Below are 27,844 nucleotides of genomic sequence, written 5' to 3'. Positions count from 1 at the left end.
GCCACTTACTTAATGTCACGACTTTTCTGTTTATTCTAAGTTTCTTCCCCTCTGACAAGTACTTCCCTGGAGGATCATAATATACAGTAAAAAAAACCGGTTTCTTAAAACTAATATATGCCCAGATAGGAGAAAACGTATCTGGGATTTATATGGTTAAGTTTGACTCTGTCTGATTGTGCTATAAACAGATCGAATCTTCCTCTACTTGCATGATAAATAAAAAAAAGTTTCTGTTGAAAGTAAAGAGCGAGCAGGGTTGCCACCGTCAGTAGGATTTTACTAGATCTAGTAAAATAAAATCTAGTAAATTTAGAGGATCTAGTAAATTTCCCGAAATCTAGTAAAAAGTCATGATTTGTAGTAAACAAAACTTTTTTTATTTTCTATGAATCCAGGGGGGAAAATTAGGGTCCATTCATTACAAAATCTGATTTCGAATACGTTAGATATTATGGCTACTACTGCTCTCATTTTTGCGATTTCGCGTCAACCCTAGCGCTTAAATATCTCTACTTTTCTCTCGGCTTCTTCTTCATCTTTGAAAGGCAAACTATTTAAAATCAGGACTGGTATGCCGGCTTAATTTGTTTTCAGAAAATTATACCAGACTCTCATAACAACTACTAGCTTTGTTAGTTGGCCTTATCCCTTTTTAAAGACGCTTGTCCCATTCAACTGCTGGAGCAGAGAAACAATTCTTGATTTTGTCGGTCATCAAAACTAAAAACCGGAATAGGATAAATGTCTCGAGTGTTTCTTCCCTGATGAAAACGAAGCAACTTGTTCCCTCCCTCGTCAAGTGGAGTACATGACTGGGTGATCCCCAGCAATTTGACTCGGGCTATCAAGAAATGGAAACAAGTAGATCCCTTCAGTCAGAATTCGATACTAGTGGATACTTTAAATTCGGATGAGGCCGAGGACGATTAAAGCCTTTTAAGTGCGACTTTTTTTTAATTGTGACTACATATTTTTCTTCTTACTTTTAATTTGTATGGTTTGCCTGACCTGAAGAATATTGACACAATGTTATTTTTTAAACTAATTATTGTATGTTGTATAGATTTTCATTTTCTTGACAGCCCTAGTCCAACTTGAGGTGCACTTTTCAATTTACATATTTTTACAACTAAACCGGTAGCCGACCACGTCATTTCCGTTTTGAATTAACATAGATTATATTGGTTTTTGATTCCCTTGAATGCGAATGAGAGAATCCAGAAAAAAATCAGTTCAAAAAAATCCTAAATTAATTGCTTCAAATTTGCCAGAAATCTTTGTAAGCAACTTATCCCTTATTTAAAGACCAGCCCAATTAGTGTTTTAAAAGTGGCAAATTTCCTCTTAAAAATGCAAAATTGAAGGGTTTAGATTTCAAACCTAAAAACGAAAACTGGGGAACAAATTTCAAAAGCCGTCACTTTCAAACACACCTCAGATTCTAAGCACTCCATCGCCTGAATTGCTTCGTGAATATGAGTTGTAGCTGTTTTTCTTCGTTGATTGTTTTTTTTTAATTTTTCAATATATCTGAATTTTATGGCATCTAGTAAAAACAGTTGCGATTTAGTATATTTTTCCTCTCAGATTTAGTAAATTCTTCCAGCCCAGGGTGGCAACCCTGAGTGAGGCCGACACCTAAAAAGGACAACATTTGGTACTTGTTTAGAATCCAGAAAACACGCGAGAATTGTATTGCAAAAATCGAAAAGAATTACCCGGTATTTATATGAGACGCTGTATAAACAAAGGGTTTCTCACTCTGGGAACTATATTTGAACTTTAGGTTTTTGGGGTTTAAGGGGAATAAAAGGTACCTAGGTTAGGTTAGGTTACGTCTTTAATATATGCTATGCTTTATTCCCACCCCACCCCCCTTGTGTGCATATATATAGCCCAAATTTGTTTCTGAACTATTATATTTTCATCCTATTCTGTTTTATTTCATTAGTATTAACGAAACTTCACTTTTCGCGTGTTTTCTGGATTCTAAACAAGTACCCAAAATTTATTGCTTCGTATTTACGAGTCGTTTTATAACTGCAGCATTGTTCAACTAAACTGGCTCGTAATATTTTCATATAATCGTAGAATTCTGGAAAATTGACGCTTAACTAAAAACACGAAATCGACCCAACAAAAAAGTTAGGAGCAGAAAAGTCCTCAAGTAGCTAGCAGAAAATAAAAGACTAATTTTTATGGCTCTCAATAGTCTTTCTCTGCCCAGAAAGTCAAGAAGTTTTAGTATACAGCTTAAATTCTTCAAAAAACTCAAGCAACCTAAGTTTTCAGTAAAGCGCTAGTTTTCTAGAATTCCAAAAATATAGGGAATTTCACGAGGCTGTTTAATTGAAGCACTTATTATTATTCTCTTCTCCTGGATGGCCGATCTTTAGCAAGATCGACACCGAAGATCAGTGGCGAGTACGTATAAGAATTGTATCAGCATACCGTCAAGCTGTTTAGATGACGGATTTTGCGGTTTGTTAGAAAAACGCGACTCAAAAACAGCGTGAAGGATTTCCATTTTTTTAATATTATTCTCTTCTCCTGAGTGGCCGATCTTAAGCAAGATCACCACCGATTTTCTATAGTGAGTACGAATAAGTATCGCAACAGCACACCGCCATGGTCTTTATATGACGGTTTTTGGGTTTTGTTAGAAAAACACGACTCAAAAACAGCAGAAGTATTTCCATTTTTTAATCTTATTCTCTTCACTTGGGTGGTCGAACTTTAGCAACATCATCACCGATCTTCAGCGGCGAGTACGTATAAGAATTGTACCAGCACGCCACCAAGCTCTTTAGATGATGGATGTTACACTTTGTTAGAAAAACGCGCCTCAAAATCGGCCCAGGGATTTCTATATCTTATTATTATTCTCTTCTCTTGGGTGGCCGATCTTTAGAAAGATTGACACCAAAGATCGGTGGCGAGTGCGTATAAGTATTGCATCAGCACGCCGCCAAGCTCTTTAGATGATGGTTTTTGCGGTTTGTTAGAAAAACGCGACTCAAAAACAGCGGAAGTATTTCCTATTTTAAATATTATTTTCATTTGAGAGTCCATCTTCTCTTCGGTGGCCGATCTTTAGCACGATTGTCACTGATCTTCGGTGGAAAGCACTACCACTAATCAGTATACGTTAGAGATGTCTCTGACACAAACCTTAAATTTGTACCATTTAGACTGAAACGCATATTATAAGGTTTGCTGAACTTGGTGCAATACTCACAAGCATGACTTACGCTCGTGTTTATGACATTATGCACAAAATACATGACAACTACTTCATAGATAATAAAATATTGGAATTGAAACCACAAAAATCTAAATCACTTTACGTCAGACACCCCAGGTATTTGCGCCTGAAAACCTGTAATTGAGAGAATTTCCGCAAACAACAGGATCGTGGAACAGGAGAATTTCCACAAACAACAGGATCTAGGTTACTCTGGAATGTTCAATCTCATGATCATTTCAGGAAAACGGTAGAAGTGTAGAGAAGTCCAAGCTTTTCTGAGAAAGATCACATAATCTGGAACATTAGACTTAATCATTCCAACCAGGGCCGTATCCAGTATTTTATTTTATTTTTTTTTTTTTGGGGGGGGGGATTACAAAAGAATATGTTTCGGGGGGAGTAAAAAAAACTAAAAACGCATTAAAATTTGTTTTATATTCGTTTTTGTTACGTTTTTACGAGTCAGACAAGCATTTCGGAGGGGCTTAAAACCCTTTAACTCCCTAGATACGGCCTTGATTCCAACACACACTTTTTCACAAGGCCTTCCTTTTTTATCCTTCACCTCATACGTAAGTATGATGAACCTGACTGCCATTATTTAATTTGACTGAAATCCACCGGATGTTGGCCTTAGAGGATTGTTATTTTTCTCCTCCGTGTCGCAATTTGAAATTTTGGGCTTGTTTGGACCTTCTACTTTCGTCTTTGATGGTCGAGGATGATAAATTTCGTGGATATGGCCATCTGATGAGAAAAATGAATAGGTAAAACGCAATTTTATTTGAAGCGTTTTCTCATTGAATGCTGAGGCAAACATATTTCATGTGTTTTGAATGGGTAGCATGTGGACGAACGGGTAGCATCGAGTTCTAAAGTGGTAAGGTTTAGGATCCACAATGGCAGCATCGTCCATTCTCATGGTTCTGTAAATCTGTTCGGCAGTGTTGTCCAACAAATTGCCCTGGGAAAGTCTGCACAAATTTCTTAAATACCAGAGATGGTGACAGCACTGACGTAACATCTCTAAAATTGTGAGTATAAAGATAAAGGTGCCATGCTGACACGTTCTCGATTTAGTAGCCACTAAATATTTTACTTACTAAATATAACCATATGAGTTATGGCAGCCAAAGTCACTCCAAACTGAATGGACACATTCGTATTCTTCTTCTGAAATTTCATTTTGTATTAAGTCATTATAAAAAAATCCTTGGTTGGTAACGGTTTTCCCTCAAAGCGTTGAAATAAGTCCACGTAAGGATAGAGAAAAACTCCAGTGCTAATGCGTAGGGAAAATTATTTGGGTCTTCACTTCTTTGCGTTAGAACAATGACATGAGGGGTTTTTACAGAAAAATAAAACTATCAAAAAACTGAAAAGACTTTTTCCGCTTATTCGAGTTATACCATGAAACTTTCGGCGACATAAATCTTCTGCTCGTTTTGTCAATTGGCATAATCTCGAATTCTCGCTTCTTAAGTCTTAAAAATCCCGCCATTAGATTTTTAATGTCATATCAGAGATTATGGTATCCAACAGGAATATATAATCCTTAAAATTTACGCTATGGGCTTTATCTCTTAGGCAACCTTTGAGATGATCATGATTTAAAACACTTTTCCTATTGTTTTTGGGCTATCTTCTAATGGTTTCTCGCAAATCCAACAATCAAATACAACAACATCAAAATTAAATTTTCATTTATCATCTTCTGAAATAATTATTGGTATATTTGTATTGTAAATTTTGTCTAGGCATTTTTCTGCTTCTTCTAAGAGTTCATTCCGCCCTTGAATATGACAAGGTGGTCCTCAGTATCCATTACACTTTACTAGCTCCCTGTTTTGCTTTATGAGGGTATAGCCAAAAGCTTCAGGCTTGTGCTCTCAAAACTTTGAGTCTTCTGTTTTCTGTAAAATTGATTCAAAACCGCCAAATACCTTATACTGTATAGGCAGTTTATGCAGATAATATTATCATTCCAATTTAAATATATTCCATCAAGCGTCTTGACTAACTGTACTCTATGGAGCAATAACAAGGCCGTATCCAGGGGGATTAGGGGATATGAATCCCCCCCCCAAATTTGTGTCTGACTCGTAGAAACATAACAAAAATGAATATAAATTTTTTTTATGTGTTTTCAAAGTCTTTTTGGTACCCCCCCCCTCTCGAAAAAAATCCTGGATGTGGCCCTGGTGAATAACGATTTAAATATTCTCTTAAACCATTCATAATTTGTTCTGAGTTTGCAGTATTTACACTAGTCCGGGTCTGGGGTTTCAAAGCATACAATGTTAAATAACCTTCAAAGGCATGTCTTTTCAATTTAAAATCTTCTTGCTGGACTAGAATTTCGTTTCGTCCTCAAGTACTGGGTATAGGATGGGTTTCTGCTCCTTCAACTTGATTTGTAACACTATGTGTTTCGCCATTCTTCTCCACTTCAAAAAAATCTTCCAAATCTGGACATATTTGATAATCAATATCTTGATTCCCTAATACTTCACTTAAAAAGTCATCTGTTTGTGGCGAATCTTGCATCTCGTCACTTCTTTTTTCGGGAGGGGGGAATGAGATTTTTCCTAATCTACTTGACCGAATATTCTCATCCGAATCATCTTGAGACTAAGCAACAAGCGAAAGTACATTCACCATGGCCGTAGGTTCATTCATGACGAGATCTATAGAATTCTTCTAAATCTAATCGATGGAAAACTTCTTAATCTGAGTCATTTTGAAAGTGTGAAACAAGGGGCTCTTCATTTCCCATAGCATGTTCATTTGATTCATTGTAATTACGGTCAATCTCTGAATAACTATTTTAAACTGATTAAATATTCCTCATGTCCGAGCTTATATACTGCTCCTGAAGTCTGGGATCTCCGGCTGCTCCCCACTAATGCACAGTTACCTAGGAAACTAAAACAGGCGCCTTAGCCGGAAACATGTGAAGTTATCTACTTAACCGAAAAAATATAAAATCGAGAGACATAAACAGTTAGTATGGCACATTTATGTCGCAGAAAGTAACTAAAATGTGTGGATACGCGTAAGAACCGCGTAGATTTGAACTCGATTCTGCAGGGATTTGTATAAGGGGAGAAAATATTATGAACTCGCGTCTGCGTTCGGAGTATCCAAAGTTGTTTTGTTTTTTAATTGGATGGTAAGTTTTGTAAGAATGACACTTAAGTCGGGTCAAACCAAGTGAGAGATCCTGATTTCCACTATAAAAAAAATGATATTTCTTAGATTGCCAGACTAAATAACGAGGCTAGTCACGATGACTCAAAAAATAATTAGGAAAAGCTTGGACTATTCCAAGTTTTTTCCAAGAAAATTACTACTTTCTGTAAAAAAATCATCTTAACATCATAAAAAAAACAGCATTCACGAGTTCAAAATATTAACTTTTAGAATTTACATCATAAATGTGAAATAGTGAATTTTCAACATTCACATGATTGATCACTCATCAGTTTATGTTATTTCTTTTGGTAGAGCTGGAGTTTGTTTATTTCGACAACTTTTCAAAATTTGAGAAATATCCTCCAGAAGAAGAAATAACAAAATGAAACAAAATGAGTAACAAAATGAAAATTAAAAACACGAATAACAGAAGAAAATCTGAAGAAGACAAGAGCTTAGAAGATTCAAAGTTTCGCATCAAATATACCTTTTTAAAGAAGGGGTTTAAAATATAGGGGGGGACAAGGATTTATTTTAAATTTTTTAGTTATGAACATATAAAGTATTTTCCAAACTGCAAGAGAAGACATTTTTTTCAAAATTTGAACATAAAAATATAGGATCAAAAATTTAGGTGGGGGGCAAATATCTGTGCCCTGCCCAAGCTCTGCGTCAGATTGTTAACTTTTGAGGATTAATTTGTAACAACTTTGACTCCAGCTCCTTCATTGGTTTGTCATTGCTGCTTTTCCATCTCCTCATCTCTGTTTTTTTTTTATATTTAAAGCTTCGTAAGCGTTATAAAATTTACGAAGCCATGCAAATAGCCATTTTTTTTTATTTAGTCAAACGTGCCTAAACAAATAGATTTATCAAAAAGCAAACCAAAGAGAGATTAAATTAAACAAATTATTTAGAGAGCAGGGGAAATATACTTAAAATCTGATAAGAAAGTTTAAGGCAAAGGTACATTGAAACTAAAGAGACTACAGGCAGCAAAACAATTTTTAAAAGTCGGGTATTTAAAAAGTTTGTCTTTGATTCATTAGACCTGTTCCCCTAATTAACGGAGAATTTTCCAAAAAAATTAAAATGATTTAACTAGTAGAGGTCCTATTGGAGAAAATTGCAGATGGATTTCGAACATGAAGTTTGTAAAGCTGTTTTAATTTGAAGGTCCCATTTTTGCTCCCGTTCACACGTTCCCGTGAATTTTCCCGTGAATATTTATTTTAGTTAACGATTTTGTGCCCACGAACTAATCAATTGTTGGTAGAAATTTGGATGACAAACAGCTCTATTGTCCTTACGTTTAGAAATGGGACACATTGCTAACGAATAAAGACACACTAAATGCTTAGTTTTGCACCGGACTTGATGTAAATGTTTTAAGTTTTAATTTGAAACAAATGTAGAAGCTAAATTAAATTTAAGAGTTTTATTACAAGGAGCCGAGTCAGATGATTAATCGACAAAAGGAACGAAGTTGAAAACAATGGAAGAGTTTGTGCTCCATGTGCTCCAAAACTTGAATGAAATTTAAACTGGACTGAAAATCACACTGTTCCTAATGAGTTTGATGCTAATTGTTTAAATGAATAGTTTCTTACCTATTTCTGAGGCAACATTCTGCAGCTTGTTGAGAGATCGACTAATCAAAACAGTATTTATTCCTTGTCGAGCACACTGAAAGTGACAAATTGTCTTAATTAGTAATTGTTATTAATATCGTAAAAAAGAAACAAATTCCTATATATTATAAACTATCATAATAACTACGAGGCCACTAAATCAAAGTAAGTAGCAACCATAGAGCTTAAACAAAACATAAATCACAGTACAAACTTGGAGGGCAACCACGTCCCCCCACTCTTTATGCAAAATTTGTACTTGTAGTTTCATGAAAGCACTTTAGAGAACGGAATTGAGTTACAAAATGACTTAAAGGTACTTGCGTATTATCCCGAACACACTCGAGAAGTTTGCTCTGAGAAAAACCGGTTTGTCTGTCTCCAATCAGTTATAATTAGCCTAGTCTGAGTGGGGAAAACTACGATGCAGGTATATTTTACTTAAATGTTTAATAGATAGAGGGGGTTAGGGGCTAGGTATTTAATATAATACGTTCTAGGCGGCTTGCTTTCCATAATTCTTTGTTGTAGTTTCCATTATTTTGTTTCTAAAGTATTATATTTTCATCATATTTTGGTATATTCGTTATGATTAACTTAACTTCACTTCTCGACTGTATTGGGGATAATACACAAGTACCGACTTACATTTAAAAAATAAGATTTTTAGAAGGAAAACGAAGAATGGCATTAAAATTTATAAAAAATAGAAAATACTCAAATAGAAGGAAGGATTACACCCCTCAAGCCCCTACTCTTTACGCCCCTACTCTTTACGCCCCTACTTAGTTTACTAAATAGCAAAGGAGTTATCTTCAAGGAATATTATGAGCTAGAGACGAAATCCTTCGGTATGTGTGCAAGCGTGCATCAGCCAAGGCCGTATCCAGGGGGGGGGGTTACCCGGTTTGTTCCCCCCCCCCAAAATTTATTGACCGAGTCGAAAATTAGTCTAAAAAATACCTGTAAAGACAAAACCTTACCAGAAAAAAAATATGCTCCCATACTAAATCCTATTGCATTTTGTGGGTTAACGGTTCTGATCAGCTTACGCAATTAGGTAACCATAGGTAACCCCATGTTCACCTGACCTTGCATAGTAAATTAGGGTTAATAATATGCGCTCTGATCAGCTTACGCAATTAGGTAACCCCATGTTCACCTGACCTTGCATAGTAAATTAGGATTAATAGGCGCTCGAGGTATGGTATAAGAGAGTGCAAGATTGTCAGTTCAGTTCAGTTCAATTTCGGACTTGGCTAAGATCCAGACCTTCTCAACCACTATAGAACCTCGCTCTTTATTCCTTTCATGGACCACTTCACTTCCGAGCTGAAACAACGATTTGTGCTTCACCAGAAACTGCTGTCAAATCTCAGCGTCCTTTCTCCTGCCAAAATTGTTTCTGTCGATCTGAAGGCATTAAACCTGGAGTCATTGGTTGAATTGTATGGCGATATTCTTCCCGAGCCAGACTGTCTGAAGCAAGAAATTGAGCTATGGCGCATCAAGTGGGAGAATGTTCCGGTATCAGAGAGGGCTACTTGTACTGTGTCTTCGCTTCAGGCATGCGACGCTACCTTTGTTCCAAATGTTTTTCTTCTTCTGGCTGTTCTTGCGACGTTACCTGTTAGCACTGCTACTCCGGAAAGAAGTTTCTCAACGCTCAGAAGGCTCAAACCCTGGCTGAGAAATTCAACAGGAGAAGAACGATTGAGTGGCTTAGCCCTCCTTGCAGTCCATAGGGACGTTGACATCTGCCCTGACAAGGTAATCGACATTTTTGCAGGGAATAAAAATCGTTACCTGGATTTCGTTTCTATATATATTAGCCCTTACTTTTAGCTAAAAAAAAAAAAAACTAAAAAATATATAGACTACTTCTACCCTATTATTTGGCTTATTTTTGCACAAAAAAAAAAAAATTAGCATGTATTATTTAACTGTATGTAAATAATTTTATTTTTTTTGCGTTACTAAAAAAAAAAAAAAAAAATGCCCCTTATAGATACGAAAGTATGTCTAGTGGACGCGTCCTCATTCGCAAGAGGCGGACTAACGGTCTCGAGCTAACGTAATGTTGCTCGAGGATGTTAGACAAAGTCCACGGGACCAACTCGGGTAAACCCCCCCCCCTCCCCCCGAACAAAAATCCCGGATACGGCCCTGGCATCAGCCCAAGCAGATTTGGATGTCAGTCTCACCCTTATTTTTGTCTATGGTCGCACTTCATCTAAATAGCTTACACCACTATTATTCTTCACAGAATTAATTCATTTGTTAATCAGGAATAATTACATGGCAATCAAAAACTGGATCTGTCAACCTCCCACCATCGATATGGACAATCTAAACACCCAGACGGATTTAAGCGGGTGTCTTTTATCTGAAAATCTAACACATATTCATTTTGTCATGCGTCTAAAATAAGTTACAATCAAATAAACAATTTGTCAATCTCCCACCGTCATTATGTCTAATTTAAACAGGCACACGGATATAAGCAGCACATACGATTACTGTCGGCAGTATTCAAAAAGCTACCGATTATTATTTATTGCACCACAGTTACCTATTTAATTTGCCACTCGTCAAAAATCATGCGACAATCAAACAAAAGGTTTGTCAACAACCGACTCGATTGATGTGACTGATTGACTGCTGTCATCAATTCTTGTCAAATATTCAGACAAGTATGCGGGGAGTTCGCCAGAAATTGTCTTTTTTTATCATTAGGCCTTATTCTGGCGAAATGGCTTTGCCGGAAGAGGCAAAAGCAGAAACAGCCGTTTAAATGCAGGAATCAAATTAGAGGAAGGAACGAAAGCTCATCACTGGTCAGGAATTATCTTTCTTGGACATCTGTTGACTTTTTTTTGTGTTTCTTGGGTGTTACAGGAGAAGAATCATTACAATGTTTCAAACAATACGCCCAGGATTTTGATTACATGTTTAAGCAATGAATTCCGCCACCAATAAAATTAAAACAACTTCAACACGTCCTCTGTTATGCACCATGGCTCGGAATCAGCTGGGGATAACAGAGAGAAAAACGAAAAATAATATTTCCACTCAAGGCTGTATCAAGGAGAAGGGGAACCGGGTTGGACTCTCCCCCACAAAATTTTGGTCTTCCTCGTAAAAAAAAGTGGATATCAACAAATTTTCGATGCGTTTTCTAAAGTTTTTTTTTCTTTTAACCCCCCTCCCCCCAAAAATCATCCTGGATACGCCTCTGTTATAGCTGTTATTGTCGTTTTGTAAAAATAACAAGGACAGTGAGAATAAAATCTGATTATTTGCATTGGCTAAGTTAAAATTTGCTTAGCAATATACACCTTAACAAATTAGGAAAACACAGAAAATGAATTCTTAATGAAAAAGACCTCCATACAAAGTTGTGCAATTCTCGGTAAAAATCGGCACAAAATTGAAAAAAGACAGATACATAGGTGGAAATCAGCAAAAAACAAGCTAAAATTATAATTGTATATATGTGTATGTATTTATTTTTTCTCAAAAACGGCTCCATATTTTTTCGGGAAAATTGTTATCTTGGGATATTCTCGCATAGAAAACGATCTAGATAAATCAGAAGTCTTAGTAAATTCGTTAAGAACCTTAATTTTTGTTTTTGCAAATGACGTCATGTACTATGTGAAAATCGACAACCTGGACCTTGAATTGCGACAACACCAACACGGGAAGCTAAAGCAAAGGCCATTGCTAAATTGTCTGAAGTAATCAAAATCCAAAAAGGTGTCGAAATGAAAATAAAGAGCAAAGACACTGGCGGTTAAAAGATATGCGAAAACTAGAATTAAAGCGTCTTAAAAATGAAAATGAAGAACGAAGACTCACGCGTTTATAAGACATGCGACACCGAGCAATTGAGCGAGTCAAAAATGAAAATGAAGAGCAGAGACACACACGGTTAGAAGAAAAGCTTCGGCGTGTCAAAAATGAAAATGATGAGCAAAGACACACGTGGCTAGAAGACATGCGACACCGAGCATTTGAACGAGTCAAAACTGAAAATGAAGAGAAAATACACACGCGGTTAGAAGAGCAGTGGCGGCGAGTCAAAAATGATAATGAAGAGCTAAGACACGTGCGGCTAGAAGACATGCGACACTGAACATGTGAGCGCTTCAGGACTAGATAAATCGTTGGAAGAAAAAGAAGTTTTTTGTCCCCCCACCTGAACAATTAAAAGAAACAAAGGTTCGGCGACATGTCTTTCCTAATGGCAAAAGACAATCCGAGGCAAAAGAAGAATTTTTTGTCCCACCAGCTGAACAATTAAAAGAAACAAAGGTTCAGCGATATGTCTTTCATAAGACAAAAGACAAGCCGAGGCAAAAGTTAAAGGTACAAAAAAACATAAGTTTACAAAGGCACTACTTCTAATTTAAGGTCAATTTGGATATCATAATATCAAGAAAAGGCTTAAATTGTCTGTATTTAGAAGACAAGCGACAGTGAGAATCCGTATATGGAAGCGTGCCGGAGCCCGACGGCGAAGCCACCGGTCTACCAGTACTATATGTATATATATTTGTGCCTGCTTACAATAAAAATGAAAAAAATCGGTGTACCAAAAGAAAAAGAGAAAAAAAACATATCCAAGACTAAAACTTAACTACAAGTAATCAATTCACATTAAGGATTGAGTGAGTGGTGAGTCGTATAGTTTACTGAGATATGGCGTTGAAGCTCTTTGTTCTAGGTCAATCACCTTTGTTGGTGGATCCAGGATTCTATATATTGATGGGATCTCCATGTTAGAGAACCTTAGTGGAAGTCTTAGCAAAAATTTTGCAAGTCAGTAGTACGTGCTTCGTACTTTTCAACACTCGGAAAGGGACAACATTTCCTCCAAGGGCGATATGTTCCAGATTATGGGAGAGACGACGGCATTGAAAGGCTTTGACATAATAAACTGATTGAATTACCACTTGCATTTGACAGCTTTTCCAAAGGCCGAGCAGATATATCTACAGTCTGACTTAGCCAACAACCGTCTAGTTGACCTAAGCGTCTGGCCGAAGTGATACCAAGGTATTCGAGGACGGACGGGGACAATATTCGAGGATCGAGGACGGGATTCGAATTTGCCGGATTAATACTGCTAAGTGCCACCATCACCTTAAGAAGATGTTGCTTCCCTTTGAAGGTTTTCTTCGGGAATCAACAGACTGTCAATGTTTGTAAAAACAGTGTTGCCATCAGATTTAACAAATTGGTTTTGATCTTTTAGTTCAAAGTTAAAGCTTGTGGCACTTGGTACTGCCGCAAGAACTTTACATTTGGAAACAACCTAAAGAAAAATCTTGGAGTTACGGTCTTCAGTACGAATAGAGGTAGCCTACTGAAGTCCCTGATGTGTTAATGGGAATGTTCGACTCATGGTATGTTAAAAATCAAGCAAGGGTTTTTGGGGGAGTGAGAAGAATCAGACTATTGTTTTAATGAAGAAGATGATAATTAGAATAATCCAAGACAAATAAGAGAGCAAAATAGTAAGGCTAAAGGCCTTGGGGCGAGTACTACGATGAAAAATAAAAATTCACATGAAAGCATCAAAATTGAAAGTAAAGTTAAGGTTTAGCTGCCAAGCAATTTTTTTCTGTATATATTTCTTGCTTTATCAAAAATTAGAAAGTGATTTGAAGAAAAGAAGAACATGTTGAAGTCACTCAACTCAGACAAGAAGAGACATGCGACTAAATTAAACAATGATAGTGTTTTTGAGAATGGAGTATTCTTTAATCCAGTGTGCTAGTATTTTCATTGGCAAATTAGTAATTTTTCTGATTTGGCGTGAAGCTGCATCATACGCCTCCTGTATTACCTTAATAGTCCTTGACAAGCCTTTGGTTTGATTTAAATTAACTCACTACACTAAACCTTCCGGTTTTGGGTATCGCTTCGTCATTATTTCAAGTACAAGCCCTAAAAGGTAATACGTTTGAGGCTTACCTCTTCCGCATACGCTTTTCCAATGCCGTCCGTTGCTCCGGTGACCACTAAAAGAGAAAAAAAAAGAAATCAGCAAAAATTTGGCATAAACATTGTGACGCTAACACAGCAAACACGTTATTAGAAGCACCGTAAAAACAGGTATGACAATTGTCGTACGTTGCAGAGTAATGGTGACCAAAAAAGGGTCATTAGCACTGCGGCTGTTCAGGATTAAAAGAAATTTCGTTTTTTTCCTTTTTTTCAGCAGGGCTAGCGGGTTACCGGAACATCATAGAGAGATGCTTGATAGCTCATTGAAAATCTATTTCTCGTATCTACGTACTTTTTATAAATTCCACCATCTGCAAGTTCCATATGGCACTAAAAATGGCACTTTTTGTGCCATTGCTCAAGGGGTAGCGCTAGCGGGCTACCAGAACATCGTAAACATATTTTTGATAGCTCATATAAAAGATGCTCATATCTACGTCCTTCATATAAATTCCACCATCAGCAGATTCCAAAAGACACTAAAAACGGGACTTTTGGTGCCATGCCTCAAGTGGAAAAGGTGGGGCTACTGGGATACCAGAACTTTTTAGAGTGACGTTTAATGGCTCATTTGAAAGCTATTGTTCATATCTACGTGATGTTCATCAATTCTACCATCCGTAAGTGTGATATAGCACTAAAAAGAACTTTAAAAAAAGCGTCTTATTGTTCTAATTAAATGGCTCTTGTGTTTCAGGAGTCATTCTTAAAGAATTGGGAAAAAATTCAAACTTTAGCGTAAAGAGCGAGGTGTTGAGGAGGGGGGCAATGACCCTTATACATGTAATAATTTCTGTTCATTTAAAAGTTTAATGTCGTACCTTACTTTCAGTTGAAAAAACTTGTTTTTTTATTTAATTTCTGATCGTTTTTTAAATAGTGCCGGGAAAACTGGCCCCACCTCCACGGGGAAACCTCCTCCCCACGGAAATATCCTCTAGACAACTCGATCCCGGTGAAAATTTACCCCGGACAATTACTCTTAACCACTCCGTGCGTAAAGTTGAGACGGAAAAAAGAAAGCAAGCGTAGGAGTCTAATTAAGAATACTGTTCTGTATGGCCTGTTTTCTTTGGCTTATAATAAATTATTATTATTATTATATGATTGTTTTTAAGATAAGATAATTTCACTGTTTTTGTAAATGTGATGCACTCATTTTTTCAAGCTTGACCCGGGAAGGTATTTTGTCAAGCATGTTGATTCAATATATATATATATATATATATATATATATATATATATATATATATATATATATATATATATATATATATATATATATATATATATATATATATATATATATATATATATATATATACTTTTATAAATAGTTTGAGTGTTACCAGGCTTCTAACATGCAAACTCCTAAATGTTATATCTAAAGAATTCTTCATTTTTTCTTTTTACTTTTCCTCTTGTAAAGGAATCCTTGGTCTACTACTGTAACTAAAGATGATAAGACAAAGTGTAAGCAGCGGTTCCTCATCGCGGGGGAAAGTGTACGTAATGGAATTGTCCGATCTTCTATTTTCCTTAAAAAAGTAATAACCACGTGTGATGACTGTATTTCCTTTAGAAAAATATACTATAAAAACTAAAGCTAATTGATTGATGGTGAATGAATACACAATGAGAAGACAATCTTAAATTAAGAGCAACATTAAAACTTAAAACGAACAGAAATTATTTCGTGTAAATAAAAAGATCATGGTAGTGTTGTTTCTACATAAAATTTTAATAAAAAACGAGCAAAGACTAATTTAAAAAGCAAAGTTTTTCCGAGGGAAGTAAAGAGTGAAGTTGAAACTCAAAACTAACAATTACGCAGCTTATCTAATACATATCAATAAAACTAGTATAAATTTTCCCTGTGTTTCTAGGTTTATAGAAAACTAGCTCTTTACTGCAAACACATAAGACAAGCATAAAAAATGGGAATATTGACTTTGTAGTCAAAAGTAAGTACGTAGCCTGACAACAATAAACTAATCTATAAAGCTTCTCATAGACTTACACCAGTTGTGACATCAGTAACTATCAGTATACAATTACAATTATCTTAAAAACATAAGCATAAAATTGATTTGGGAAAATAAAACAGGAATATTGACTTGGGAGTCAAAAGTGTGTACGTAGCCTAGGGTGACCTGATTTTCTCAGACCCAATGCGGGACATACCAAAATTGCGGGACAAACCCAATGCGGGACATACCAAAGAATTTCATAGCCTTCTGATTCCAAATAGCCTATAACATTCCTTTGTGTCAGAAAAGAACTTTGAACACGCCCCCCCCCCCTAGAGTGTAAATATATATAGCCTACTTTGAATTCAGAGCCATTCAAGGGCAGGGAGGGCAACCAGGGCAAGCTGCCCCAAGCATCTTGGCTAGGGGTTTACCTTATAGTACAATAAATCACATTTAATAGAAATAGGGCAAATCGGCTGTGATAATTAAAAGGGCGACATACGCCATTTTTGCTACTTTTCAGGAGAGCCAGAAAACGGAAAAAAGTTTGTTGGTTGTGGTCGCTCTGAAGGGCGAGGCTAATGGAGATCAAGGGAACATATTCTAGACCAGCTTTTTCTGCTTTTTTTTTCAGTGGTATAAATTGAATTCAAGTATTCTGAGCAAGCTCGAAATTATTCCATTTTATGGCGTATGTCTCCTTTTTCCTTGACAAAAAAAGGAGACATATGCCAGGTCCCCATGTCATAACTCCATAAGAAAATCCTCTTCTGTCATTCCGAATTCCAAAAAATACTGAAGGAATCTGGGCATTTTGTCTGCAATATCAAACAGAGGCTGCCTCTGAGCTTTTTTTTTTTATATGAAATTTACCTGCGACCATCGTTCCGTTGAAGTACTAGAGACTTCTGATCCAGTCTTACTTTTTGCACTAGCTTCCTCTTCCTTTCCCTTGGTGTACTACAGAATTACTTACAAGAACCTCCCGGATCGTGGCCATTTTGTTCATATTATCAGACCGAGCGCATTTTACCCTCCTTTTATATTAATTCATCGTTTCGTCAAAGTACTTTGAAACTTTTCTTCGCCCGACTCTAACTATTCGTTGTCTTCTTCGTTCTCTTTTTGTACTCCAGGACTTCAAATAATATACCTGTTTTATTTCAAATAATACAAGAGTAAAAATAAGGAACTGAATTGGCACAACCTCCTGAAAGAACTTCGAATAATGCAAAGTAAAATATAAAAACTCAATCATTGGCACGACCTGTTTGGAACACTGGAAGATTTACTTCCACAAGACACACCAAAGTGATGATGTTTAAACAATGACTAAACACGTTTGCAGTTCGTAGTATTCCAGACCCAAAAATGGATTTTGATTAGTGCAAAATTCTACTTATGCTACTTCTACTTGAATCTACAAGAAGAAATGAATCACAAGGTAGCTTATTAGGTCGTTGTTTAAATATCATCACTTTGGCATCCTTCAAAACACGTGGTTAGATCAGGAGACTCTTCATTCACTGGCAAATCAATCCAAAATTGCGTTTTCCGCTCATCGGAAATGTGTGTGGATAGCCTCAAAATTCCTCGCTTCTTTGCTTTTGAAATCCCTCTAGGACCTTTCACGTTATCTGGCAAACCTTTCATGCGCTTCGATTTCTGTTTAAGAAAATCAAAACGTTGTAAACTGTCATCGAAATCGTACTTGTAGCATAGATCTTTCTGCCCCTTTTGAAAAGTAACCTGCACAATTCTGTTCAGCAGGATAGAATCCTTTTCAGGGCTCTTTTTAGGTGCCTTCTCATTTTTCCACAAGAAAAAATCTTTAGTGTCCAGAACCTTCACACGAGTGTTTTCCTGCAATTTTGCATCACAGTTACCAGATCCCTCAAATCCTCGACAGCATCCTGATTTCTTATCTTCTTTTCGATGCAACCGTGGATAGCATCCGCCGTCATATGTGTATGACCCTTAGTAAGGTACTTTAAAGTAATGGAGTTGGGTCCCCAGCTCTGATTCACGATGCAAACAAGTGTAATAAACAGAATCTAATTTTTGTTTTGGGCTGAGCAATTATCGCGCCACAAGACAAATTCTTTCACTTCTCCCATCTTGCTAATTCGAGAGTATTTGACTGAGAGGACACCCTCAGCAGTTCTGCCATAGATGGCTTCATACCATACTATGCAATACATTGTCTCCAGCACACTTCCTGATCTTACAGGAGAAAAAGTCTCATTAAGGACTTCTCAATGGGTAGCGAAGTGTGACTCCTTGATTTTTTGCATAATGGCCAGCAAAAGTACTTTTTGAATAACAATGCTGTACACTACTTTTTCAACCCCATGAGGGTGTTGTGCATCTTTTTCTAGCTCCTTTCGTGCTTTCTGCGCCATTTGCTTATGATTTCCATTACCTCCTTGTCTGATATAGTTAGCTGCTCATTTTTTTTTCTTTTTTTTTCATGGTGTCACAAAGTTCGCAGGTATCACTCTCAGGCATTTTCAAAGATACATTCATGCTGTGCATCACAGCGGCATAAGAAGCACGAGAGCATTTTTCATTTGGATAGTTTTTCTGAAAATCATCAAGCATCAACTGAACAGTGAGTTCTCTTGGTAAATATCTCACATTTGGACTATTTTTTTCGCCGATAATGCGGCTGGCATGGCCTGAAAGACTCGATATGCATCACTATAAGTTCTTTATTTAATGTCTCTTTAAATAAAGAACTAATGCATTGTGGTCTCAATCACATTACAACAACTCTTTCTTCTTTTCTTCAAATCACGATGATTATGCTGAGATTCGGCTGATTCTTGAGCCAAAAAGGAGACATATGCCAAATATTAAAGTTCAAAAGAACAGGGTCAAAAGGAGACACGTGCTCTGCACGTATCTCCTTTTTGGCCCAGCTGCGCTCCACGTCCAAAAGTGGCGCATGTCTCTTTTTTTATCTTCGTAACGGTAGGAGATAGGAGAATTCTGACTTCACCATTCGATTCCTCGTGCTGGGTTTACCCCTCGTGCTGAGTTATGTATTACACATACATAACTCATTTTCGACCAAAATGGCATATGTCGCCCTTTTAATTATCATAGCCGAAATCCTGTGTCTGCTTTTATCAAAACATTTTCATTGAGATTAAAACATTTTTACGAATATATGGGAAAAAATATTAAACTTATTAAAGTAATTATATATTTTCTTTTTTTTAATAAAAAAATGTTTTAATCTTTTAAAAAAAGCAGGACATTTTGCGGGGTGTTTTTAAATACAGGGCAAGGTTTCGGAATCCGGGACTGTCCCGCACAATGTAGGACGTCTGGTCACCCTAACGTAGCCTGACAACAATAAACAAATCTATAAAGCTTTTCATAGTTTTACACCAGTTGTGACATCAGTAACTATCAGTATACAATTACAATTATCTTAAAACCATAAGCCTAAAATTAAATATTTTTGTAATAACTGCAGTTATTGAACAGCATGCAGAAATACTGGATTAATTTATCTGGTAGCATTTTGGTCTCGCCAGCTATAATACCAATAGTGAGTAATATACAATATTAAATTGTAAGAAATACGCTTTAAAATGCTTTATCTTTATACTTTTAAGTGTCCTTAAATGGTTTACTTTTACTGTACCTAAACTCCTATATTATTTTGTGTTTTGAGTAAAGCGCTAGTTTTCTATAATTCTTGAAACACAGGGAAACATAATAAGTTGGTTTATTTGTACTAGTTTTATTGATATATATTCGATAAGTTGTGAAGTAATAATTTTTGTTCGTTTTCCCTCAGAAAAACTTTGTATTTTCAATATTTTTTTTTTCTTTTTTTTTAATACAATAATTTCGGAGCTGATGAAGAGGCACTCACTTTTCCTCAGCGCCGGCAGCTATTTTGCTTGTGGATTTTATTTAATTTTATATTTTGGTTTTATTTATTTTTATGTGATATCCTTTAGTTCCTGGGCATTCTGCAGCAGTGGCGAAATTTCATCTAAGTCCTGGGGGGGGGGAGGACAAAGTTGGAGCCAATTTTCCCAAATCAAGTGAAAATGACAGCGAAAATGAAAAATGAGCCATATAGTATTATTTGTTTTGTTCTGTTTTTTCTCTGCCCCTGATGGCACTGGACGGGATCTGGAACATCACAAACAGCTGTTAAAGAACGTAGTTAGATCTAGTTTTATATCATATAATCGAATTGATAACGACATCGTGAAGTGCCATATGGTACCCTAATTGCACTTTGGGTGGCATGTCTAGAGTGGAAAGAATAAAAACGTACTATCATTACTTCCATAGTCGAAAACCGGTACTCTCCCATTATGCGGGCCTCTCGGGTTAATAACTACAGAGTAGGCAATGGTAAAATCCGTTTTTTGACGTCTTAACTGTTATAGAGTAGGCAATGATGGCAAGGTTTTCATAGCGCATACTATATTAAACTGTGTTTTTTGGGGTTTAGGGGGGGGGGAGGTACCTAGGTTAGGTTAGGTTACGTATTTAATATGTGCAATGCTTTACCCCCCCCCCCCCTAGTGTGCGAATATACAGCCCAAATTTGTTTATAAACTATAATATATTCATTCTATTTTATTTTATTTCATTAGCATTAACCAAACTTGACTTTTTAGAGAGACCCGCATAATAGGATAGTACCCGAAAACCCTTAGCCTGGGTTTTCTAGTCCCCCTCCCAGCCATCTTAATAAGCTTCATAGATTGGTTGCTGAATATCAGAACTAGCAGGCTACTGCAACCTCATATGGAGATGTTTAATGCCTCAATTCCAAGTTCTTGATCATATCAGCGTAATTTTTTTCTTGATTCGCCTTAATGACACCTCCATACAGTGACATATGAAACGTCTTTGTGCCATTCCTGGAGTTGAAAGGCTGGGAACCATAAAAGGGTTACAATTATAACCTCTATGGTTTCTAACGTCCTTCAGTTTTTGTGTTTTCGACAGGATAAAGCAAACGGGGTTATGTGAGTTTGCTTGGTAGGCCTATGCCTCTTTTTCCCTTTTAATGGTTTCCCTCTTCATATTATGCTATTAAGAGGCAATAAATGGTTGCCTCTTAATAGCATAAAACCTATTTAATGGTTCGCCCCTTCTGAAGGAATGTTTTACACAAATAACGGCAGTACCATTAGACGCTTTATTTTCTGCTATTTCCAAATATCATGGTCGCATTTCTGAAAATTTACCCCCCCCCCCTCTGATGGTCCCAGATAAAGTCCAAACAATGTATATTTCCTTTAATTTTTTTTCAGTCGATGCGTTTTGACTTGAACTTATAGAGCGTCAATCAACTGAAACAAAGAAAAACAGTCATCTCTGTAGTCAGTTTTGAATTGCTTAATTTGTGAATTTGAAATATGCATAGAGGACAACCCAAAATATACACATCGACAATTGTTGAGAATTAGCCTATCTTCCATTATTGCCCTAGAAAATGAGATCAGAACAAGTCTTTCACGTAAATTAAAGCTTGTTATGCGACCAGTCAAACAAGCATCGAAGATCATCCTTCAAGTCGCAAGTAGGAAGATCCCCTCCCACCCCCTTAAAAGATCTTAAATTCTCCCGAATTTCTGGGCACTTCCCATACAAATTACCAAGGTGCTCACGTGTATCCCGACCACAGTCAAGAAGTTTGGTCTGTTTGTAATCCGTATAAAACCGGTTTTTCTATGTGCACTCTCAGATAATCAGCTTAGCATGAGTGAGATGAACTACTATGCATGTATATTTCAATTAAATATTTAATATATGGAGTTGGTTAGATATTTAATATAATGTGTTCTAGGCGGCCTGTTTTCCACAATTCTTTGGTGTAGTTTCCAACTTTGTTACTAAAGTATTATATTTTCGTCATATTTGGTGTATTTTATTAGGATTAACCTAACTTCACTTCTTGAGTGCGGTCGGGTAACCCGTAAGTACCATTATCAATATTTTTTCTTGTACCCCCGCACCCAAACAACTCATGCGTACATCCCTACTACCCTTATAGAAATCCTCTAGAAAACATTTAACGAATTTTCTTCTGCTTGGGGACCGCCTACACTTCGGAGCCACACTTGACCATTGTCATTACGATGGCTTCCAATATTCTAATTTTCATTCGCAGCCAAATCCTCTATTCTTCCGACGTTTTTTTTTCAACTGCGAAAATATAATCTGTGTCTTGGCTGTCCTACTTTTCACATATTCCCTGCGTACATCATCTTTGTTAATTACATCACACAGGTAATAACGAAACGTGTATGGGGGGGGTCTCTGGGTCCGAGGCACCATTCCCGAATATTCAAATTTTTACTAATTTCCTTACGCTTGTTATTAATGTTACTGAATGAAATTTGTTTTTTACTGGACTCATGAAAAGACTTAGTTCGGAGTTAAGATAAAATAAAAATGTATAACAAAAAAGGCAAATAAATTGAAAATAAGGAGAAAATAATTTGACCTATGGCTTTTTTAGGGGGGACAGAGGGGACATTTACACCGGGCGCATAAGTTTTAGGAGCGCAAAATTTCAAATAAATAACCTAGCGCTTATGATAATTTCGTAATTTTTGAAATTTCATTTTGTTAAAATAGAAGGTGCAGTTGGCAGTAATTCTACGTAAATTCAATCGAATATTTTCGTTGTATCCCATATCTTCACCAACATTCCTTGAAAATAAAAGTAAGTAGACGTTTTTTGTAATATCTGTTTTCAAATTTTGTGAATAAATTAAAATTTTGAGAATTAATGAAACTTTTGTTAAAATCTGGCCTGAATATTTCTGGAGGCCAGGGGGCGCTAATCGAGATTTCGTCCCGGGCGCAAAAGACCAGAACTACCAGTGAATTTGGCATGAAAAACATTGGACAGTTTAAAACACAAACTCGTATGCAATTTTTTAAGGAATACATTAGCACATAGTACCACAGGGTGAATAATTATTAATTGATTATTAGGCAAAAACACTAAATGTAGTTGTCGGAAGATCAAGAATACGTGATGAGTCATCATATCACGGAATTTTATCTATTGACTTGAATTTAACGAACACAAGATATGACCAAGTCACCGGGTTACCCAGATCTTCTACAACTTACTGGTTATTTGGTATCTGATGTTTTAGGCAGGTCATTAACCACAAAGTCAGAGCCGAAACCCACACATTTGAACGGAGTTGCGCTTGGCACTCACTGAATGTGGTGGAAATTTATTGGCTTGCAACAAATAATGTTTCTTCTGCAAGAACTCAATAGCTAGATATAAAGAGACTAACTCTGTCTCAGACGTGTTGAAGGAATCAAATTAGAAAAATAATGATCCTACCAGGGCTCAGGGCCGCATTCTGGTGAATGCATTTCCTGTATATGGAGTTACTAGACTTTATCAAAGAAGCTAATCAAGAGAAAAAACAATTTGATTGCAACACTGACGGAAACAATGTGGCGGAAATAATGGAAACGACATTTCACTGAAAAATAATTTATTCCTTTGAAATACGGCTTTGGTAAAGGAGATACAATTGAACGACTTCAGTTTTAGAAGGCGTAACTTAGAACTATCTTCCTCTTTTAGCATAGTGGTCCAAATAGTCGAAACAAAAGTTTATAGACAAACTTTCTATTTTCAAGATCAGGATAGTTTGAAATATCTGAAAAACTTCTGAACCATCCTGATCTTTTCAGAGTCCATTCCTTAAAGTCCGGCTCCAGTGACGTCAGTTCGCAAAAATAATGAGGTGGAGAGCAAATTGTATTTTTCAGAATCAAAAGGGCAATTTAGCTGGTTTTTTTTTCAAAGGAAATGCCGAAAAACGGCATTTTTCGATGAAATACCACCCCTAAAATGTATCATCCAAAATCAAGGGGGGGTACCCAATTGATACCCCTAGCTGGCTCTACTATTTTCATCAATATTCGCCAAGCTTGTCGGGGTGAAACCCGGTACGAGAAAAAGAACTCAATATAAAAAATTATGAAAGGGAGAGTTCTAGTTTTCAAACCCCTCCCCCTCCTAATAAACTCAGCCCTTTTTTCTGACATAATCCCTACCATCTCAATTGATTCCAAACTCAACCACCCTCTCCTTTTTCAAATACCTAAATACGGCCCTAGTCCGGTCGCCAAGTTTACAAATTTTTTTTGACAGAAATAACTAAAAATATGAATTTGAATCAGTTCAACCAGCAAACTTCAGTACCTCGTTTTGGGCTGTTCTAGCACTTGAATGGGGGAAGGGAGGAATTCAACACAGCGGTGGCGATTGTTTTATTCGGAAGATGGCGACCCAAATTGAACACTGACCTGTTAGAGCAAATTAATCAACCCCCCAAACCATTCACCTTGGTTTTCTCGATTAAGTCACTAGCTAAACGACGAACAAACGATAATGCGCCTTCTAACCAGGGGCCTAATTTGCTATGGGGAAGGGAGGCAATTGGCGCTCCCAGCAGTGGCGGATCCAGGATTTTTCCGCAAAATAGGTTGATCCCAAGGCCATATCCAGGGGGGGGGGTTACCCGGTTTGAGCCCCCCCCCCCGAAATTTTTGACCGACTCGAAAATAAGTCGAAAATTAGTAAAACTTAGGTAAAAATCAGTAAAATTAGTCGAAAACTGAGTCAAAAACTAGTAAACCCCCCCCCCCCAAAAAAAAGTCAAAAATTAGTAAAACCCCCCTGAACAAAAATCCTGGATACGGCCCTGGTTGATCCGATAAACTTACGTTAGGAGCAAGCTTAATTAACGCAAACTTGTGTTAATTAAATAAATTACACTACTTTAGACTATGTTAGGGGGCTCGTGCCCCCTCGACCCCTGGATCCGCAACTGCCTCCTCGACTTCGATCCCCCCAGACCCCAGTTTGTCCCCCCTTCTGCTGATATTTAGTTTCTTCAAAAATCTTGTCAAAACTAAGATAAGGCTGCATGATTCAAGCATCCATACAAAAGGTAAGTTTTCTCTTTGTAATTATATTAATCTCTAATTTTGCTAATGAGTCCCAAGCTCCTTTGCTAAAGAGGCCAGATTTAGCCCTGGGCTAAATTTGTGGGTTTGCAATTTTTTTTTTTTGGGGGGGGGAGGGGTTTATTTCTCAACAACTGTAGTTCGTAATTTCAAATGATAAACGAAACACAAACAAAATGTGTCAAAATCTAGAGAGGAACCCCCAAAAAATCTAGGGGGAGCACCTACCCCCTCCTCAATTGACGTCATTGGAGTTGTAACCATCCACATTGATCGGAGGGGGCTCAGGACCATTTTTGAGGGTAATGATTATCATAGGTTTGGAGAGAATCTTCAAAGGTAAAATTCTACTTTAGCTACTTTTAACTATCCTGGAAAGGGGTTAGGTTAGGAAAATGAAACTTTCAGGATGGGTCTAGAGGCTAAAGTATGTCCTGGGAAGGTATTTTGAAATACCTACCTCCACTCCTTCTCCCTCTAGAGGGTCCTGACCTTTGATGACCTTTACAAATCTGTGTGTTATAATGGTGAAACCTTCCCAAATAGATCTTGTTTAAATGAAGTGATATGGCTTTTAAAATTCTAGCCTACTCAAATAACAGGAATTGCATTTTCCAGAACTAAAGCAAGAGAAAAAGAAACTGATCACTGAAAATTAAGGTAAAATGTTGTTTTGTCAAATTTTCAATAGGTATGACCTGTCATGTAGGCAAATTTCAAGACCCTCTAGAGGTAGAAGGAGGGAAGGTAGGTAGCCTACTTCAAAGTACCTTCCCGGGACATACTTTAGCCTGTAGACTCACCCCAGAAAGTTTCATTTTCCTAACTTAACCCCTTTCTAAGATAGCCCAAAGTAGCTAAAGTAGTATTTTACCTCTTCAAATTTTTAATTTGCAAACTAATCGAACATATAAAAAATTTTGGAAAAATTTTCAATTTTCTCACTTCAAAATAAATGACTGGGCGTGTGACTATGCATCGAAATAGTAGCTACCCTAGGAAAGTATAGAAAATTAAAATACCAGCCCATTCTCCCATCTCCTTCATCTTGATGCTCTTTCCAAGCATGCTTCCAATTCTAGTTGTGTACAAAAGTCTCCATGTGAAATTCACAAATAGGTAGAAAATAAAAGTAACCGAGAGTAGGCCAATCAGTTCAAGCAACGACAGCATGGCGAGTTAGGTATCCCAAAGCAGTATAAAGTTCTGCAGCAACCACTCGACTGATCTGCCTAATCAGCCCTACTGGAAAATAGTATCAAGCCAAAAACCGGAACAGCGGGAAATGAATATGGGTTTGGGTATGCTACTCGAAACTGGTAGCAGTAATGAAGGTTGGACAGTGAGGCCCAAGATTAGCAGCTTTTGTAAGGAAAGTAGAATGCTAATTAAGTGTCACTTCAAAAACTCAATATTTACTAAAGACTTATCTTTCATTTTGTCATAAATTTTACGCTAAAATTCGCATGCGTTAATTTGATAAAAATCAGATACAGAGATGTCATTAGGGGAAACCCAAAACGATAGCGAAATGAATGCAGGTTTCATTATTCATCTCCCTTTCAATTGTCTTAACCCTACTTGCATTAACACTTTTCCACGAATGATTTTCAAACATATAAATATCCACCCAAAAGCCGAAGGGTGTGATCAAAAACAAAAAAAGAGACAAAATTCAAGATATATGCATATGCGGATTTCCTTTTAAGCAGCCTGGGGGGAGGGGATATTTTCTTAGAAATTTCGAGAAATACCCAATTAAAGGGGAGCTAAAGGATATGCTGGAGAAATTTTTATAAAAATGAGACATTGTAAGAGAGCACGGGTCTAAGGGCCCGACTTGCGTAAATAACTGTTGCAGGAATACTCGAATGTACTTAGAGCTAGCTAACAGTGGCATATAATAGTGAAAGAATATGGATGTAGCTAGAATTTTATCAGGGAAGAGTGGGGGCAAAGGTACCAGAAAAGCTTATTTTATATTCTATTCTGAATAAATTCTTCCGTTTTTGATACATGCTTTCTAATTTTATTAAGTTTAGGGGGGTCAGTGACTTGGGTATCCTACTGAAATATATCATAGACAAAGGAATAAACTTGGGTCTAGAGCCACTAGAGCCACAACCTGCACAAAGGAGGGGTATGGGATGAAGAATTTATTAGTGAATTAACCTACTTACTTTTCTGCTGTGAGTAAAAATAGGTATTTGGAAAGCGGCCATTTTTTGGTATTTTTGAAACAACGCGAAAAAACCTACCGATATACTGCCCCAATGTCACTGAGTTTTCCTTTCGGGAATGGAACAGACAGCTTCATTAATCACATCAGCCACGTGAGACACTGAAGATCAGCTGCGCCATTTTGATTTTGGGTTTTATTTATCTTTTATTTTGGGCCACAAAAATGACATTTGAGTTTAGATGTAACAGAGTTCTTAATCTAATTTGTAACTGAGGCCAAAATATTGACACCCTCATTCAAAAATGTTCCCTTGTAAATTAAAAGTCACGTGAATTGGAGTATTCCCCACAAAGATTAGCCTCTGTATCCCCTCAGAAGAATTTTTGAAAGTACACTAAAAACTGTGTGGTTCTCCATCGAAAAATCTCTATTCGACAGATGGATTCTAAGTCAATTAATTTGAAAAAAAAAGTTTTCCGTGGGAAGTAAAGAGCGAAGTTGAAACTTAAAACGGACAAAAACTATTACTTCACAGCCTATCTAATATATATCAATAAAACTAGTACAAATAAAACAACTAATTTTGTTTCCGTAAGTTGCTAGG

The 27,844-nt window shown here is 36.8% G+C and overlaps 1 protein-coding gene across 2 annotated transcripts in view; it reads right to left on the bottom strand.

The window, feature by feature from the left end:
• Window positions 1–26,408, bottom strand: part of spidey (hydroxysteroid 17-beta dehydrogenase 12 spidey) — an 85,210-nt gene extending 58,802 nt beyond the window's left edge. The window contains exons 1-3 of one of the 2 annotated variants that reach the window (XR_016141681.1): window positions 26,081–26,408; window positions 14,059–14,105; window positions 8,056–8,131 (exon numbers count right to left, since the gene is read on the bottom strand). Coding sequence is in view for 1 of the 2 variants with exons in the window: in XM_089088122.1 (XP_088944248.1) it covers window positions 8,056–8,131; window positions 14,059–14,105; window positions 26,081–26,231 (274 nt within the window). In the remaining variant the exon portion in view is untranslated. The remainder of the gene's footprint in view (window positions 1–8,055; window positions 8,132–14,058; window positions 14,106–26,080) is intronic. The other variant, XM_089088122.1, reaches the window with a different exon arrangement.
• Window positions 26,409–27,844: the final 1,436 nt, after the last annotated feature.

This window comes from Artemia sp. Qi Xiang Cuo, chromosome 1 (genome assembly GCF_049724085.1).
Source record: "Artemia sp. Qi Xiang Cuo chromosome 1, ASM4972408v1, whole genome shotgun sequence".
Classification (NCBI taxonomy): domain Eukaryota; kingdom Metazoa; phylum Arthropoda; class Branchiopoda; order Anostraca; family Artemiidae; genus Artemia; species Artemia sp. Qi Xiang Cuo.
The sequence above is the reverse complement of the archived record's forward strand: the minus strand, read 5'-3'. Positions and strand labels throughout refer to the sequence as shown.